At 37.2% G+C, this 19,892-nt stretch overlaps 2 protein-coding genes across 7 annotated transcripts in view; one reads left to right on the forward strand and one right to left on the reverse strand.

Moving 5' to 3' along the window:
* Positions 1–4,297, forward strand: part of VASH2 (vasohibin 2) — a 37,422-nt gene extending 33,125 nt beyond the window's left edge. Inside the window, exon 7 of the mRNA XM_006772919.2 lies at positions 1,306–4,297. Coding sequence (XP_006772982.1) covers positions 1,306–1,378 — 73 coding nt within the window. The 3' untranslated portion in view covers positions 1,379–4,297. The remainder of the gene's footprint in view (positions 1–1,305) is intronic.
* Positions 4,298–4,806: 509 nt separating this feature from the next.
* The window catches only part of ANGEL2 (angel homolog 2 (Drosophila)), a 15,493-nt gene continuing 407 nt past the window's right edge, over positions 4,807–19,892 (reverse strand). The window contains exons 1-10 of one of the 6 annotated variants that reach the window (XM_015569941.1): positions 17,706–17,787; positions 16,026–16,275; positions 15,343–15,401; positions 14,442–14,698; positions 13,700–13,769; positions 11,019–11,440; positions 10,031–10,157; positions 9,311–9,368; positions 8,641–8,804; positions 4,807–7,232 (exon numbers count right to left, since the gene is read on the reverse strand). In XM_015569941.1, the coding sequence (XP_015425427.1) occupies positions 7,081–7,232; positions 8,641–8,804; positions 9,311–9,368; positions 10,031–10,157; positions 11,019–11,440; positions 13,700–13,769; positions 14,442–14,698; positions 15,343–15,349 (1,257 nt within the window). In that variant the 5' untranslated portion in view covers positions 15,350–15,401; positions 16,026–16,275; positions 17,706–17,787 and the 3' untranslated portion in view covers positions 4,807–7,080. Of the gene's footprint in view, positions 7,233–8,640; positions 8,805–9,310; positions 9,369–10,030; positions 10,158–11,018; positions 11,441–13,699; positions 13,770–14,441; positions 14,699–15,342; positions 15,402–16,025; positions 16,276–17,705; positions 18,032–19,804; positions 19,826–19,892 lie in introns of those variants that run through there. The other 5 variants (XM_015569940.1, XM_006772922.2, XM_006772921.2 and 2 more) reach the window with 5 other exon arrangements.

Raw genomic sequence — 19,892 nt, forward strand, 5'->3', positions numbered from 1 at the left:
GAAGGGCACGCCAGGTGTCCTTTGAACAGGTGTCCTGGGAACTGACAGCCACTCCACATGTCTACTTAGTCCAAGGCTACGCCCAGCTTCAGGGAGGCTGGGAAACATGGTTTGTATTCTGGGCAGCTCTGTGCCCAGCTAGAAATCAGGGGTGTCTTTATTGAGGAAGAAGGAGAAGAGTGGATGCTGAGGGGCAACTGACAGGTTCTGCCATACAGCGCATTAAAATCATCTGCTAAAAACAAGTGTCATTTATATCCAGGTAAGAAATTGGCTTCCTGGTGTCCTTACGTAGTCACAGTATTGGGAGAGGTAATGTGGAAATCATAATTTTAATTGCTCTAAGAAAGTAAAGATTAGCTATGAGTACTTCAAACGTAATCTTTGAGAAACTGAATTTTTGATGACTGAATTTTCTAAAAGTGGGGCACACTGAGGCGGGGAAGACACATAAATGCTTCGGTGTAGTTGTCTGTTGGAAAGTACCGTAGAGAATGTGTTTAGGGAAGAAAGATGTTTTGCCACTGAATGCTTTCGCAGTGTGACATGCTTTTTCGGATGTATTCTCAAAGGTTCACTTGATGATATATATACATTCAAGTCTGGAGTAGTAACCCTCTCTCAAAGATAACAGCATCTCTCCTTGAGACCAAGTCACCTGAGACCTCTTGTAGCTGCTGGCTTCCCCCAGGGCACGGACACCAGGAAGCCAAGGTTCCGAGGAGACTCTGGCTCCAATTTTTAGTCCTACTGAAATAAATGCAATTCTTTAGACCCTTGTGGGGTCCACAAGTTAGAATGTGACTGAATTTTCAGGCTTAAAGTTGAACAAACTCATTCAGCAGCCCGTACATCTTTTTGAACTCTAGATTGAAAGCCTATTAAAATGTTCCTTAAGACTTGCTCTAGCTGGTTTGGCTCAGTGGATAGAGCATTGGCCTGTGCACTGAAGGGTCTCAGGTTTGATTCCAGTCAAGGGCACATGCCCTGGTTGCGGGCTTGATCCCCAGTTGGGGGCATGCAGGAGGCAGCCAATCAATGATTCTCTTCATTGATGATTCTATCTCTCTCTCCCTCTCCCTTTTCCTCTCTGAAATCAATAGGAATATATTTTTTAAAATGTTCTTTAAAACCTATAAAAGGTGGACAAGAACAAGAGGTAGAGTTGGGAGCTGAGGCTGGTGGAGCGGGGCGGGGCACATATCGCAGGGCTAGGAAAACGGAGTAGAGGCGGCCCCTGAAAATGCTAAGGATGTTCTTTCTCCGTCCCATCCCTTTGCCCCACCCCCTGTCTTTTACCCCTAGGCCTGCTCTGCCTGAGAAGAAGGTGGCTGACCTCAGCACCCTGAACGAAGTGGGCTATCAGATTCGGATTTAGGCAAGCCATACCAGCCGGCCAGAGGGCTTCTGTGGTGCTTCTCTCTGCACTTTACCCAGCATCGTCAGGAGGAACTGCAACTATTTATGAAGACCCTGTGGATTTTATTTTTAAGGATCCACTTGGAAATAGAATCTGAGTGGGTGGTAACAACGTAAAAAAAAACTCACAAAGGGGCAACCGTGAAAAGGCTAGTCATAAACCCCACTGGGGTTGGACTGTCTCCCTCACTCCTGATGGAAAGGATAATACTGCCACTGTAGTTCTCTATTTTTCCATTGACCCGCATTCTTTTACTTGCTTTCACCATTATCCCTCACCAAGTAAATGTTTCTGAAACCCTCCCTCCCACTTTTGATATATAGTAAGGTAACTCGATCAGTATTAATGTTTTTTGCAGCAATAACAGAGGCAAAGATTGGTGGGTGTTTTTTTAAGCCGTCAATATTACCTCAGCATTTTGACATCAGATATGCAAGCTTAATGGTGTTTTGTGTTTTATATATTCTATTTGTATGGGTTCCCCAATATTTCCCATGGGGACCGCCACAAAGTTTGGAATTCTTTCCTGGTGCATACATGTGATGAGATTTAAGGTATTATATGCAGGTGTTTTGCTAAAAAGCACTGAAATTCTTCTGGCAATACGGGAAACCATTTTTAGGATGTTGGAGTCACTTCTTTCTTAAAGCATTCACTGACAGCAGCTTTTGTTCTTTCAAAACAAAACAAAAACAGCACAGTGAGAGCTAGTCTATGTTCTGTCACTAACATTTAAACTTTGCAGCCTCTACAAAAGTAGAAGCGATCACGCAGTACTGGGAAAATTTAGCAGTATGCCAGTTACCTCTAATAACAAAACTCAGAAAGGCAAAGAAGCCAGGCATGAAACAGCAGGTCTTCAGAAACAGATCATCTTTCTGCTCACATTTCATCTGATCCTTAAATGCTGAGCTGGCCCTTGATTCTGAAGGACTCACTGTTGTGAGAGACGTGTTCTGATGTCTTATATTAAGACCAAATGGGGTGCGAAGGGAATCTTTTCCAGTACCTCGCTTTTCAGTATGACCCCATGACATTTAGGAACTGATACTGGAAAAATGCAATGAATTAGGGAAGCACGGGACCTTTTTGTAAATGGAAAAGCCTTCAGGTCCCACGTTACACCTGAAAGCGTGACTTGGTCCATGAAGCACAGTATGACTACCTGGCCTGCACGTGGTAGTTACAGTGACTTCCAGCTGCAGATCACACAGCATAACTCCAACAGCATCCCAAGTCTGTATGTTATCAATATCGGGGTGCAGCTTCTATTTCATTTGTTTTATCTTAGTAACCACGCCAACTCATGAGACCGAAAGGCAGAGTTAAATGAAGTCCGGTAGTCAGCAAAAGTGTTTGTTCAGTCTCAGGGCTTCCCTCTGGCTTTGACGAGGTGGTTTTAGGAAGGGTTAAAAAAAGATGAGAATCTGCTCATTCAGATTCTTTACCTCTTGACATGGAGCGCAAAAGAACTTCATTCTCTAGCCATCTGCACATGAACTCATGTTACCCTCAAAGTCAATGTTATGACTGGAAAGTATTGTTTTCTAGGAAAAGAAGGAAGTCTAATGTCTTTACATAAACAGGAGCACGTAGGTATACATCTCAATTAAAATACAGCATTAAGTTAACAATTCTGAACCTAATTGCTTCAAGGATATATTATCAGTCAGCAGAATTTAAAATGAGTTATCTTTGTATATCTTCCCAAGGCAAACCCATTTGCAGCCCATGGGCACGTGCATTTAGAGTACTCAGTAAATCATTTCATTCTCATGCCGAAAACGATACTATCAATCTGAAATTCTATTATATATAAGAAGACTACTTATAACATTGCAATCGTTCTAAGAGCCTGGAATAGGATTTTCTAAGCATTACCTAAGTACTGTCCCAACTAAAATATAAAGAGTCCTTAGCTACACAGCCTCTTGTTTCCTACAAAAGAGAGGAAAGTAGGGATATAAACTTTCTAATATGCTGATGGATAAACCTTAAAACTGCCAATTGTCTTGATGATTCAATTTCTTCCATACTAACTTCTTGATTTTAATCATTTCCCCAAAGCAATAGTCACAGAAACATGAAAATTCATGGAACATGTTTTAATTGCCATTCTATTTTTAATGCCTATGGAATGTTAATTTCTAAAAGATGTGAGAAAGAAACCAAACTTGTAAAGTCTAATGCTGTAATTTAAGTCAAAACGAACCAAAAAATCAAAAAGATCATGATATGACTTACCTCCCCAAAATTGATTTTGAAACCGGCTACAATTAAAAAAGATAAAAAATGAAATGGAGATGATTTGAAATCTAGTTTTGAAAAAGTTATTTATCTAAGAGAATTTTTATGCTTAAGCCACTGTGGCAATGAATGCAAAGTTTAAATGAATGACAGGAATCTTGATTTTAGACTACATGTTGTGCTGTTTTGAGTACACTTTATTTCAAAAAGTGATATTTAGTATTTTCTATACACTCTGAAATCATGAACATTTCACTTTTTCTAAGTCAATTACTTCATAAGGATTTTATTAATAGATATTGGTAAATAGAACTTTGGAAATCTTAATTCAGTATTCTTACTATACCCAAGGCTTTTGTAACCTAGTTTTATGTACAACCTTGTACAGTTTTTTTGACATACAATTCAGAATCTTGTTTATTCTCTTGGACTTTGTTCTGGCCAATACATTTTTTTTAAATCTTTAAGGAAAACTGTGATTGTTTTAGTGGGTATTTTTCTAAGTAAATGACAACTTGTACAATGTATTTTAGAGAATGCCAGATAGTGCATGTTTCGAGTTCATGTTTTTCTCATCACTTATATGTTTATACAGCATGAGACTTTAATAAAACCATCCTGGAAACTTAAGGATTGTTTTTCTTCTAAGAATGTGACAGGATGTAGTTTTTTTCCTTGTCCACTTGTCCTAGTCAACTAGTTTCTCATCCTCTCAGCTTTGACTTCTTCCACTTCTCAAACTCTACATTAGACATCACTCTATTTGGGCACATCTTCATTCACTTGTATTTTAGCATCAGCCTAAGTAATAAAAGCTGAAAAGGGTAATGGAATAGTTTAGAAGAGGCAACAGGCCAGCTTACACAGCTTAGTATACCTTACTAAGAAAACCTCAGACACAGCCCTAGCCAGTTTGACTCAGTGGTTAGAGCACCGGCCCTCGGACTGAAGGGCTACGGGTTTGATTTTGGTCAAGGATTCATACCTTTGTTGCAAGCTTGATCCCCGGCCCTAGTCAGGGAGCCTACAATCGGTGTATTTCAATCTCTGTCTCCCCCTCCCTCCTACTCTCTCTAGTATCAATAGAAAAAATATCCTTGGATAAGGAGTAACAAAACAAAAACACCCTCGGGCACAGATGGACTAGTATAATACTTTATTAGGTAATTTACAGGTACAAAGTGCAAATGACTTGATGGCTGTTTCCCCAACCCCTTATACTTTCGGGATTCTTACATTTTACTCAAGCCAAGGGTTAAAACCAGACTGTGGCTAAATTAAAAAAAAAAAAAAGATATAAAGGATAAGTTTTCAAACATGCCTATTATCTTGATATCAAAGGAATAATCAAACCAAAATTTCATTACTCCACAACATCCCTTTCCATTGAGAAGTTGGATAGTACAGCACTTTAGGCTGTGGGAGACTTAGTTTCAGCAAACAACCAGATTCCATTGCTTTTGGCAGGTAAATAGTAGGCTCTCACTGAGTTACCAACTCTTCTAACCAAAACAGACAAGTGGATAATTAATTTTAGTGAAGCTTTAAAAACTTATGAAAAAGTTACATTGACCTTTTTGGCCTCCAGTCCTACAAACTAATACTTCTTCATTCTATAAGATAAAGGAGAAAGCAATTTTATGGATTAACACTATAAAAGTGAAGCACATGAAAAGGGCCTAAAAATCACAATATATTAATCAGGATATGAAAAACTGAATTTCCACAGACGTTTTCAGGGATGTTAGTTATATATTAACAAATAACTTTATATATATAAATAATAAATAACTTTATATGTATATAAAGTTATTTGTTAATAAATTCACACAACAGAAAGCAGTAATCAAGGAATTTTCATTTTTCTTTCCCAAATACTAAAAGGGGATGATTATACTATCTGCTGTTATTATTTGATAATGATAATATCTGCTAATTAGGACAGGTCAGAATATTCTGAAAACTGTGACTAGAAAATGTGGAAAATCCTAGAACTATAGTTAATACCATAAATAAAAGAGCCCCAAAGTGAAAAATTAAACATTTAAAAGTATTTTCTTATTACAATTTTTACTAGCCAGATCCTTATAGCCCACATGCCTTTTGGGGTACTCATCTATTTTTTTTTTAATAATGGCAGTACAAAATACAAAAACTTTTAAAGTCCAAGACTATAAAGTAACTACTGCTTTCTAATTTAAAGTGAAGCATTATACTAAGAAAACTCACCATAAAAACTTTACTAATTCAGTATAATTCAATATAAAATTATTCGGTAAAAATACACATAATTCTTTGATTACCATGTCTAAAAAAAGAAAATTTTCTTTTTATGGTTTAAAATTTTTGATTCAAACACATAGAGCCAAATGCAGAATTATTAGACCCGCTCTTAACCACTTCATAAAAAATGTCAGGACTATCTCACACTGCTACATCATGTTAAAACACATTTTAGAAACAAAACACTGAAACAGTTAAAATTACTAAAGAATATTAGATCTCCAAGTCAGTATTTGCCCACTAGATTTTTGCTGGCTTCCTCAAATTTCTGAGGCAAAACAAAAATAATCTTATAGCTGCCACTTTGTTCCAAGACAAGTTTCCTAATAAAATAAATGTCTACAGTATTAGTTCACTAAAATAAAATCTTCCCTAACCCAGAGATCTTTTCTTGAAACTGAATAGAGAAAAGAAAAAAAATTGCTAGGGAAATGAAGACATAAACCCAATCTGCCTCCTATAATGGTCTCTCTGTTACAGGATGGAAAAGTGGGCTTTGTAGTCTTCATCCCACTAGTTATGGGACCTTTTACCCCAACAAAATGTAGATATATTACATGTCCCAGGATAGTAACAAGATGGATTAAACAATCTGTACAATTTTAAAAAGCATTATCAAGCCCCCTCAAAAACACATTGAAATGGTTGGAGACTTGAAAATGACCCAATGATTTCTGAGATTAACTAACTGGGACTTAACAAATTTATGGTTCTCACAATGAAATAAAGCCTTCTGGAAGGGAAATGAGTTGTGGTTTGCAAGAACTCAAAGACACTTTGGGATTCACTGTAAAACTTGCCAAAAACATGAAATGGAATTAAGAGTATTAAAGATGCACTATTTTTAAAAGTCACTGTCTATTTTACTAGAATTTAGAATAAAAATTTACAATTATTTTACAATAAAGAGCATTTAGATATCATTTGTCAGGAAAATATTCTTTCATTATGAAAACAGAAAATTGTTGTAAACTTGTGTCTCTGATATCAATTCCAAGCATTTAACATAACCTCTTCAGAAACTCCACAGCGCAAAAATAAACAACATGCAAACTCTTAAGAACAACTTTACAGTCTTTGAAAAAAGAATATAAATTGCAAAGAAAAGTATATATATAATCAAAGAAGAGTCAGAGTTCAAGTCTGAACTTGGCCAATAAAGGCAGATGATCTGAAGAGTTGTTTTCATTTGGAAGTCCATTAACTGTCCACAAGTCTTGTTCTGTAAGAAGTGACAGTCTAGCTAGAAGTTTCAAGCCTCCAACCAAAGCAACTTCAGTTCCTACATTAAAGAAATACATTTAATGAAACTGTCAACACGTTGTAAATTAATCATATGAAGTCTTTTCTTTCTAAACAACACAATATAGAACTTAAGACTCTTCTGGAAGTCTAAATGTGGAACAGTTTTCAGAATATGATAAAAATTTTTACAATATAAGTTGTTAAAAGAAGTTTTTGGAATATAATTAAATATTTGTTGAATATAACCTAATTATAGTTCTCAAATACACAGCAGTTTCAGATGCTTGTTTTTTTCTATTTAAGATATGTTTTCTATTTCAAGTTCTGAAAATAATCCAGAAGAAAACATCAATGTAATAAGAATGTTAAGACTGATTTGGTATTGACAACTACATAAGAAATTTATCCATCAACCATTCTATAGTTGTATAAAACCAGACAGGCACGGTCAAAGCTAAGTAGAAAGTTTATAAGGTGACTGGAGAATAAATTTACAATCATTGCCAATTGGGTTAACAGGAAAAATAAAAGTGGACATGCTCTTAAATGTTAAAATTGGAGGTGTTGGTCTATAGCACACTTCTGCCACCTAGTGAACAGTTCTTGCACGACAACTACCAGAACCTTATTACAAATTCAAAGGAACATATTTTGTGGAGCTGATCTAGTGGGGAGGAGTAAGCCATCTCTTGAGTATTACTAATAATGTTATCCTCAGTAGGAAGAAAAAACAAACAAAAGGGGAAAAGAAAAGTAGCACCAAGAAATGAAAGCGAAAATAGGGAAAATCAGAAAAGACAACAGCTGCCAACATTATGGACTACCAAAGTTTTCTAAATGGTGTTTTCTGACTTCTACTTATATGAAACTGCACTTTCTTTTCTACATTAAATCCTTGGTTAATAAAGTCTTGTTTTCATTGACTCATACCAAGAAATGTTTTATCACTTTTGCTTTTTGAAAACACACAGTCACAGACCTCTTTCCAGAAAAAAAAAAATAGTCTACGGTCAATATGACAAAACTGTCTATTGTTGGAAGTTTAAGCAAGACCCTCCAATGAAGGCAGGGTGTGGCAGTACAATTGAAGTACAAACAATATGATGCTGCTGGCACAATAAAACAGTAAGTCACAGCAAGTAAAACAAAACGGCAATATGAAAGACCTAGAACTCAGAAGGTGACTGGGCTGGAGGGTAGAGCTGAGGATATAATTCCTAGATAAGTTGTTTTGAGGTGTTCCACTGTCTCCATCTTTTTCAGGTGATTAAACGATTATTCAAATGCATTACTAATCTGTCAAATATATTACCAATTAAAAAATATTTTTAACTTGTAAAGCTAGAACTTTATCTAGATGTTTAGCTAATAACTTTGCCAACTTCAGCCCTGAGGTTTTAGTTACTGTGTTCTGGGCAGAACTTAAGGTTCCATGCTTTCTTTACCTGGCTCCCCAGCAACATCTTTCTTTTCCCCAGAATAGAAAATATAATCCACAGTTATGGCACTTCGGGAATGACAGGTGGTCACTTCTGGAATTCCAGTGTCAGGAAAATAATGCGAATACACAGATGACAAGCTGAAATGGTGCTGTAAATGTGAAGATAACCTAAATTAAAAAAAAAAAGTGGTTAGCATCTATCAAGTTTTTCATGATTTATAATTCCTAATATTAAAGCACTTTTTCATTTAATTTCCAGACAAAGCCAGACATTAGGACAGCTTTACTTAAACAAACGCTATCACAATTTGGCATTCATGCAGTGATATCAAAATCCATAAACAAGGCTGTGAAGCATGGCGGGGGGAGCTCAATAATTAACATATGCATGTGATTTATTAATTCTATTCAGAGCCTCCACTTACCAATAAACACACATTCTAAAACAATTTACAGGCATTCCTCATTTTACTGCACTTCACTATTGCACTTTGCAGATGTTGCATTTTTTTACAAATTAAAAGGTTTGTGGCAACCTTACAAGTCTAATAGAGCCAACATTCTTCACCAGCACAGAATATCTTCATTTTTTTATCACTTTTTTAAAAGTCAGTTTTAAGGAACTCTTTTAAACTAAAGTCAGCTAATGTCCGCTATTGCTTTTCAGAACTCACTTTTCAGCTGTTGCTAGGACTTCTGTTTTATCCAGCTGTGTTTGTGTCGGATCACTGTCTGTAAGAACAAAGAAAACTACATATTTTAATACTGTCAATATACTGTTTTATTCTAGTTTGCCTTAGTACAGTCCTTTTATTCTAGCAACAATATTTAAGACATATCTAGTTTAGATACAATGCCTAGTTAAATGTTTCATACTAAAAGCTATATGTTTTGATGATCTCCAAAATTAGCAAAACATAAAATGCAAACATTTCCAAAGCAACATGCAAGTAATTCATGCAAAGATAATTTGGGAAGTTCAACTTTAAAAAGGTAAGTTTAGAGCTCTCTGAATAAAGGAATAAGTAAATAACTTCATGTTTTTATAGTATATGAATATTTATTCCTGAAATGTTATCCTTTTATTTTTTTTAAATATATTTTATTGATTTTTTACAGAGAGGAAGGGAGAGGGATAGAGAGTTAGAAACATCAATGAGAGAGAAACACTGATCAGCTGCCTCCTGCACAGTCCCCACTGGGTATGTGCCCGCAACCAAGGTACATGCCCTTGACTGGAATCGAACCTGGGACCCTTTAGTCCGCAGGCTGACGCTCTATCCACTGAGCCAGACCAGTCAGGGCCTGAAATGTTATCCTTTTAAAATTTTAGTTTTATGTTCAAAGGGAAAGCATTATGAAGAAGACTGCCAAAATATATTGCAAACACTTACCTGTCTTTTCTACTTTTGGTACCTGCTGTACCTCATACACACAGTTCTGTGAGATACCTAGGTTTGGGGGCCAAATTGGAATAGATAAAATTCTTTGTCCCCGTGAAGACTGTTCCTGGCCAGATACCTAAACAAAATTTCAACAGGTATCTTAAGTGAGTAGATTTTAAATCGTTTATGTATTGAAAAGTTTGTTAAATGAAAGGGAATCCAAGAATGATAAATATTACTTTTTATTCATTATATTAAGTGATTATTTGTGCTTATAGGATCTTGTTCAAATACAGTTCAGAAAGCACTTATTTACATGGAAATGGCAATCTTTTCTTATACGTGTTTTCCTCTAATTTGGCCACCAAAATGATCACTTTCGACTAATATTGCCCCTTCTATTTGCTACCTGCAATTTAGTTCCTATTATAGAAAAAGCTAAGAGAGGTAAACTGTTACAAAGTTTTAAACTATCAAATGTCAGTGGTGAAAAACTTCTTTGGTTAAATATACTGAAGATCAAAGGACCAAAAGTAAACAGAAGAGAGCACAATGGAAATAATAGGATAAATGATACTCAGCTATGGAATTAAAATATTTATCATTATGCAAAGGAAATTATAAAGAAATATTAAATTACTGTTTTGCTAACTGTATTGCTCACATCCAGCATTCCAAAGTCTATTCTGCCACCTTGTGAGTAGTTTCTTATTTATGAAGTATTCGTGTTTGTCAACGTTTCTTTTTTTTTCTCATCCATTTTGGATTTTTTGCAGCCCACTAATTCCTCCAAGCAGAATGTTGCCACAAATAGATGGAAAAGATGAAATTCAACCACGTGGATAAAAGTAATTATTAGTAGTCGTGGAAAATCAACATAGGTTGGTAAAGTGAGGGTACTGGATCATTCAAGGTTTCAAACAGGCCTGTGATGACTATGCTCACGTTACTGTGAACAGAGTCAAGTCCATCTCCTAGTAATCATGTGAGGACTTACCTTTCCTATGGCAAGTCCTTCATAATTCAATTTCCCGTCCTTTATGAAACTATAGAGCGGAGAACCAGGAACAGAATTAAAGTCCCCACACATAACAATAGGGTAGAAGCTGCCATCTTTCTGATGGGCAACACTGGAAATCTCTGCCAGAAGCATTGCCAATTGGGTCAGCTTAATGTCACCTCGCCTTGGGTTATACAACAGATGTGTGTTAGCTACACAGATTGCAGGAGAGGCACCACTTGGGATTTTGGGCTGCAAGAGTAACACTAATCCAACATTGTCTCTGTCCAACAGAGGAACATCAGGGCGGTAGAATTCCACTGGGTTCACTGATAAAAGTGAAAATTTGGAATGTTTGAAGCAAATGGCACAGCCATCCGGTTTCCTTCCCGTACGCATCTTGTACTCACAGTGATAACCTATAAAAAAAAAAAAGAAATTTAAAACAATTTAAATTGGGACTTTTGCACTGGGGGGGGGCGGGGGGTCCCACAGCCCAGCCTGCACCCTCTTGCAGTCCATGAGCCCTTGGGGAATGTCCGACTGCCAGGAGGCAGGCCTAAACTGTCAGTTGGACATCCTTAGCGCTACTTCGGAGGCAGGAGAGGCTCCTGCCACCGCCACTGCAGTCGCCAGCAGTGAGCCCGACTTCTGGCTGAGCGCCACCAGGGGCAGCTCATGTGTTGAGCGTCTGCCCCCTGGTGGTCAGTGCACATCATAGCGACTGGTCATTCCACCGTTCGGTTGATTTGCATATTAGCCTTTTATTATAAAAAGGAAGTATACACACACACACACACACACACACACACGGCTAATATTTTTGAACAATGTTTACCAAAGTGTTTTTTGCAAATACACTTTGTAGGAATAAGTGGGATCAAAAAAGTTTGGGACTAGGACTAATAGGTCTCTTTATGGGTAGATTTCAATCTTAAATATGCTAATGTGTAACATCATTGCTCTCATTTGCATCCTAGTAAAAATCAGTCATGACAAGGACAGCAGGGACTTATAATAACCTACCCACCAAGTACCTCTTATCTTTTTGCTCTAACTCTTCCCTTCTTGCTCCACTCCACACACACTAGTCTGCTTGTCTGCCTTAAGGACCTACAACCGTAGGGCCTTTCCTTTGCTATTTCCTCAGTCTGGAATGGTTTGGGCATGGCTTTTTCATTCACCTCCTTCAAGTCTTTGCTCAACTGTCACTTTCTCTGATCATCTGTTTACAACTGACATCTGATTCATTCCACTTTCCTGCTTTTCTCCAGAAAACTACCATTACTTCATGAACTATTTACACATTTATTTGATTTATTGTCAGCCTTTCTCCACTAGAATGTACACTGCACAAGGGCAGAGACTTGTTATCTGTTTTGCTCACTGCTGTATCCCCCCTGCCTAAAACAGGGGTGGGGAACGTCCAGCCCGAGGGCCATGTAAGAACTGCGAAATCGCCGAAACCGGTTTGGCTCAGTGGATAGAGCGTCGGCATCCGGACTGAAGGGTCCCAGGTTCGATTCCAGTCAAGGGCATGTACCTGGGTTGCGGGCACATCCCCAGTGGGGGATGTGCAGGAGGCAGCTGATCGATGTTTCTCTCTCATCGATGTTTCTGACTCTCTATCTCTCTCCCTTCCTCTCTGTAAAAAATCAATAAAATATATTTAAAAAAAAAAAGAACTGCAAAATCATTCTGTCTGGCCCTGCCTAGGCATTAGGGGTGAATTCATTAAATGTTTGACCACATATAGCGGGCTAATTTTTAAGTTGATAGGGCCATGTAAGAACTGCGAAATCGCCGAAACCGGTTTGGCTCAGTGGATAGAGCGTCGGCATCCGGACTGAAGGCTCCCAGGTTCGATTCCAGTCCAGGGCATGTGCCTGGGTTGCGGGCACATCCCCAGTGGGGGATGTGCAGGAGGCAGCTGATCGATGTTTCTCTCTCATCGGTGTTCCTGACTCTCTATCTCTCTCCCTTCCTCTCTGTAAAAAATCAATAAAATATATTTAAAAAAAAAGAGAACTGCAAAATCATTCTGTCTGGCCCTGCCTAGGCATTAGGGGTGAATTCATTAAATGTTTGACCACATATAGCGGGCTAATTTTTAAGTTGATAATTTTGTATGGACCACGAATGATGTTACAAATATGCAAATGGCCCTTGGCAGAACAAAGGTTCCCCACCCCTGGCCTAGAACAAACATTGCATGATGTTCAGAAGGGATTCAAAAAATATTTCCTGAATGAATGCAAAGTAGGCAGCATTTCTCAAACAGATAATTTAAAAGTGTTCACTCATCAAAGAAGTTTTTAGTTTCTATCCATTAGGCACTGGTAAATACTTGTGTTAAAATAATGACCTAGATAGAATAGTCCCTCATCTCATGGAACTCAGAATTCTGAGTCTAGTAGTGATGGGCAAAGCAACTCCTACAAAGGAAGCTATTAAGAGATTCTTACACATCTTTCCCTTTGAATTAAAATTACATACCAGCACAAAAGTTTTCACTTGAAATACGTCAATCTTTTCCTGGCCTTTTGAAATAGATATTACATTTTTCAAAATTAAGATTTTGGGCCCAAATACACCACACTTCTTCGTTAGCAAGTTATGCTTTAACAACATACCAATCTTCCAAAGTAAATTTGGCTAAAATAAAAGTTACATTGTACCCAACGATTCCAAACTTGGCCTGATCTCTGTTCCATAATGATCTTCTTGAACTTCTTGCAAACAAAGTACCTTGGAAGAAAAAAGAGGGTTTGAATTAAAAAAAAAAAAAGAGAGAGAGAGAGAGATAAATGTTCTGGTGCTTCCATCTCTGAACATAGGCTTTAAAATTTTAAAAGCCTGATGAAAATTGCAAAATCCTTGTTTTTCTTATAATTTACAGGTCAAATTAATGTTATATTTCCAAATTTGACCAATGCCCCACGCCCTGGCCTTTAATCACATGAAGCTTTTTTACTATATAAAACTTACTATATTCTTAATTTACACATCAGAATATTTTCCCTGAATTTATACATGTATTAGTACTAAATCCTTCTTGTCCTTTCTTAAGAAGTGATTTCTTTGAAAGTCACGTTTTCGATTAATTTTTGCATCAATTACTTAAATTTAAAATAAAAGGAAATATTTACTAAATACTTAATATGTTGCTAGACCCTATCTCAGAACTGACCAATACTTAAGATTTTTGGATCTTTTTGAAAAGTTAGATGATTATTTGCACCAACAACCATTAGCAAATGATTCTTTGGAAGTCATACCACCTTGTTAAAAACTGTTCCATCACTGTATTTAAATGTCTTCCCTTCTTACAAAACAACAGGGAGAAAACCATTTAGTTTACAAATAAACCATTTAACCCAATTCTTTCTTGTGTGAAGAATTTAGATATTGTGTACTTACATCTGCATCAAAGTTTTTAATTTCTTTCAGAATATTGGGAAACCTAAAACTCCAGTGTAATACTGGTCGCCGGCAGTGTCTATAGAGGTGTGAATTATCTTCCAATAAATTTTGTGAAAGTATATTATAGGACATCACTGTAAAGTCAAACTTGTTCTCACTGTCTTCACATATGGGGTCAACATTTTTGTCTCCAAGAATCTTTGTATTTTCTTTATTATGGTTACATATATATTCCCAATGCCGTTTGATGGTGCCTGTTAAAACATTGGACAAAATATAAAGAATTAATTTTAAAAACAGGCCATATGTTTTCTTGTATATAAGTATTTTCTTGTCTTTTAAAAATTTCCATAGGCAACGAACACAATGTTTTCCCATAGAAAATGGCAATATAGCACTGAATAACCAGAAGTTGTCACCAAACTGATTAAAAGGCTGTAAAATGAAATACTGGCTAACAAGAGGTACACAACAGGTTAAAAGGATGTAGCAAGTCATTCTGGAGATGACGAGTGTGTGTTAATAAAACTAAGACTATACAGGGGTGTGGTTTCTCATTTCTTTATGGTTAAAAAGTGACTTAGCAACTTTGTAACCATAATAAATATTTGTATGTCACAGCTGGCTTTCCAATAAGATCATTTCACATATTTTATTCCCTATTAGTAAGATAAGATCATCCAGTGATTCCATAAAGAACACATCTCAGAATTCTGCTTTAGACACAAATGAAGGGTGTATAATGACAATATATAGAAGCAGTATTTAGTGTCTAAAACTGAAGTGGGACGATGCAAACAAAATGAACAAAAAAAATCTTTTTAATGCATAACAAAGCAAAAGTTACATGTAACATAGTTACAGAACGCTGGTAAATGATAATGGCTGGTTGACGAACCTAGCATGCAGCAACCAGGAATGTGTGATGATTTACATTCTGCAAAGACATCATGTACCCTGAAAAAGTGATGAAAAGAGAATCAAAAAGCATGAGATTTTGCAATTACAGGCAGTCCTCGATTTAGAAATGACCACCATATATGTTTTCACCTTTGATCTTGTCTCCCTCATCCCACCACTAAAGGGCATACTTTAACGGCCTGGAAGCCATGAAGAAAAATGTGGAACTTTTAGAGAATGTATGAACTCAAAAGAAGGAGAAAACAAGAAATGGGAAGACCTTGGAGAAATAAACTAGGAGATGGACTTCCAAGCATGATTCAATAATATAAGAAATCTCAGCCCTAGAATCTCTCCCTTTTCTTGTGCGAAGGTTTTTATTTTATTGGATTATAAATACCTAACATTCCACCAATACAGTGGCTTTCAACCTCTAGAGTTTGTACAACCCTTCACATTACGTTTCATGTCATGAACATCGATCCCTGGTATACTGGGACGGGGAGTGGAGTGATGGGGTAAATACATTTATCCTGACCACACGGCTTTGAATAAACATACAGAAATGTGTTTGAATGCTAGAGTTCCATGGAAGACAATTTGAAAACCACTGATGGAGTAAATAGTCTTTGGCCTTCATATACTTCACAACATAAATTCATACCACAAAAGCTTATATACCTTCCATGTCAGGAGGACAAGGTGATCACAGCAGAGAAGACAGATGAATCAAAGAAAGTAAGCACTAGGCCTGATCAGGTTTTTAGGGTGCCTAATTAAAAAGTCTTAATTGTGTCACACAAATCCTTCAAATACCACTTTAAAGTGATAGGCAAGTTAGCAATGCTGTTCTCTTGATTGAAAAGTATTAGTGAAATATCGGAAGTCACAAATATGGCTTAACGAAGAGCATTTTCCTTATTCACAATACCTAGGAAGAATGGACATATAGAGAGTCAGGTTGCAATCCAAGTTTATCAGTGTGTAAATGTAATTCCCCATCCATTAAAGGGAAAACACCACCACCACAATTTTCTGAGTACCTACTATGAAGCCAACAGTATGCTGGGCACTTTGACATATCATTTCATTGTCAACAGGCTTTGAAAGTAAGCATTACTTTACACTAGGAAACCAAGGAGCAGATTCAATAATCCGTCCAAGTTCACACAATCGGTGGAGCAGAATGACAGCAGGGAGTGGTTCCTAAGCCCATGCTTACGTCCTATGGCACATGGCACAGCTCCACCTGACAGCTACCAGATTTACAAAAGAGAAGTGTGCTGCCTCGATAGGCAATGAATACATCAATGAAAAGCAATCTCACATCATATAGCCCTGGATTTACAGACTATGGATTGTTCTTAGGAAACTAATTTTAATGCCTCTAAATCTTTCATTGATTCAAACTGTGGTTAATGGATTCTCATTTCTGAGTGAAAATAGATTTTCACTTCTGAGTGCTTAGAATTTCTACTTAAATGTGTAGTAGAATTTCATCTTAAAAGAACACTAACTAATCTTCTAGCTCTGACTTCCAGGTTAATGTCTTCCTTTGACAAAGTTATGTCTGCTCTCTACACGTTAACACCTACACCGCCTACTTTCAATTATCTTCAGAGGCATCATCTTCATGGAAAACCATAGCTCAGTCAAGAAGACAATTCCAATTATATCCTTGGGGGCAGGGTTAGGACTGGCAGCATAGAGGGAGTCTTGTTAATTGTTTAGAGTAAAAAGAATATGAGAAAAACAGGAATAACCAACACATTTAGAAAAAAGTTTCTTAAAGTTGAATATTTTAAAAGATAAAACTTCCCACAGCCTCTCAAGATTAGATCAATAGACCGCAGGATGAAAATACAGATTTCATAAGGTAAAATCCTATTCTGTGAGAAAATATCTTTCAATTGATTATTTCTATTTAAGAAAATTCTTTTGTCTTATTTTTTTAAAGTTAGCTTAAAAATGAAAACATGACATTTAGTTTTATAGATCTGTGGACTTCTAATAATACATCCACCAATTTCTAAGAAATCTAAGAACCTTTGTTTCAAAAACACTGGACTTAAAAATTATTCTTAAACTTAATGTTTCAATCTAGTCCTCCATTCTTTTCCACCTTATCCTATTTGTAGAGTCACTTCTGTTTTTACTGCCAGAAATACACAATTAATTGAAGATAAGAATAACTGCATTTAAAAAAATAATGTCCCTTTTCCTTACAGAAAACTACTGGCTGAAAGTAAAAAGCAAACACCTCTAAAACCTGCAGGAGGTTTTCTTGAAGATTAGGCATGAAGGTTGCAATCAGTCCATGGCTTACATCTATTCCTGCACCAAGATAAATGTCACCTTTACCTTGGCTTTTTCTTCGTTTTGATGAAGGCTCATCTCCCTCAGAGTTCATGATGGAACTAGAGAGATGAATCAAAGATGTCTGGCTCAGGCTGTCAGGTCTCCAATTCCAGTACTGAAACTGAGTTCTAGACTCAAACAAACAAGGCGGTCTCCAATTTAATGAGAAATGCCTACTACTGAAGTAGGGGTAAGGAGCACGAGAATAATGTCCAGGCCACCTCATACAACTAGAAATATGTCTGTTCCAGCAACACCTTTGCAGATTCTCCCACGGTGTAGTCCAGTCTCTGCCCAGACTCCTCTGGTGATGGGGTAACATGGGGTATCTAAAAGAAATAAATACACTCCTTGAGGCACCACTTTAGGTTCTGCTACAGTACACAAAACCCAAACCTGTTTCCTCGAGGGAAGTCAAGGTCTCATATTTACAATCTGACTTCTAAATCTGTGAAGGAAGTGGGAAAAGCAGCCATCATTTAACTGTTAGAGCAGTATATCAATATTCTCCTAAACAACTAGGACTGGTATTCTAAACACTTAATGTAGAATCCACCAGTTTCCAAAACAACACATTCACTTCAAAAAGTCCACCACAGTTCAACTGAAAGCTAAATCAACCATCAGTTTAGCTTTCGGGCATCTAATAAAACTTAATGGACAAATAAAATCCACAGCAAGCATAATACTCAAATAAGTATTAAATAACACATAAGCTGACTACAATTAAAGTGAACCTGTCTTCCAACTTGGTTTGGAGTAAAAACCAAACCTGTTTCTGAACAGTTTTTTTTTTTTTTTATACCAAAGTTGTATCTTCCCAACGTTTGTATAGCTAAAACAAAACCCTATCACAACTTCACAAAAAGACCTCTCTGGCTAATCAGGTGGATAATTTATTTCTCTCTCTCTTTCTCTCTCTCTTTCTTTAAAAGCATGCTTTTCCTTGAGGGAAATGGAAGAGTATAGAGATTACTTACTAGAATTCACCAATTCAACCCATCATCCAAAATATCTCCAAAGTAGCAGTACCATTATGTTCAGTAGGTATGTTGCTCGGGCTCTATTGGGCACCATCTTCTTACTATACTATTCTGGCAAAATATTAGGAGTGAGGACTTCTATCCTTCCCTTCCAGAATTCATTAAAGGTACATTTTTCCAAGGTGGTGTCAATAATGTCCACTTCTGTTACCAAAGGAATTTCGCTTAAAGTGTATCTTCCGTTACTTGACTTTTATAGGTTATGTTCTTTTCATTTTAACAGCATCTAATTCTTATTATATATTTATGGTGTCTACAGATTTTCAAACTGTTCTCTAAGTTCAACTTAACTGTAAATCTTTAAAGGCATGACATGGGCAGACTAACATGTCTGGTGACATTACTTGCTCAATACATTTTCCATCCTAATAAGCGATCATGTTGAAGTATCATCCTGCAACTACAAAACATTCTCTCTATTTGCAGTTAACTTTCAGGGGAGGGCAAACGTAGGTTTCCTGTTGTGAGTACCGAAATACAACTTATTCTTGTATTAGTTATTAATTGTTGTATTATTTTCCATGGGAACAACTGTAAACCCTCTTTTGCCCCACCCTGGTAGAGATGTCTTATGAGCTCCTGCAAAGCCAGAACTTTGTTCATCGTTGTCATTTTAACCCCCGGCCCTTCCCAAGTGCCTAGCACAGTGCCTGGCACACAGCTGGTACTCAAGAAAACATGGTTGAACCGAACTGTCAAGTCCCAGGACGACAGGAGTGAACACCCAATTCCCGCAACTGATGCCATCATTAATACAGGGCTGTGCTTCCCACGTGGGGGACAAGAGCCAGTCCCATACGGCACACAATTAAACCGCTTGGTTTTTAACATCGGATTATTTACTTTAAAGGTGTATTAAGAAAAAAACCCCATCGATCCATCCAAGCCAAGATTCCGCAGGTAACTGCTCAGGGCTTCGCTCCTGTGGGCGGCACTCATCCAAGTGCTTTTTCAAGTGAGTCCATTTCAAGGGGGAAAAAATCTCCAGTAAATAACACAGGTGTGAACGAGAATTCGGTTGGTACACGAATGACTCGAGTTTGGGACACACGAACACACCAACTAAGCATCCCCGGCGTGTGTGCGGCGCGCGCCTCCCCCGGGTCAGAGCGCGGGACCTATGGGGACCGGCGGCCCCCCGGGACCC

Source organism: Myotis davidii, unplaced genomic scaffold (assembly GCF_000327345.1).
Source record: "Myotis davidii unplaced genomic scaffold, ASM32734v1 scaffold362, whole genome shotgun sequence".
NCBI classification, from domain to species: domain Eukaryota; kingdom Metazoa; phylum Chordata; class Mammalia; order Chiroptera; family Vespertilionidae; genus Myotis; species Myotis davidii.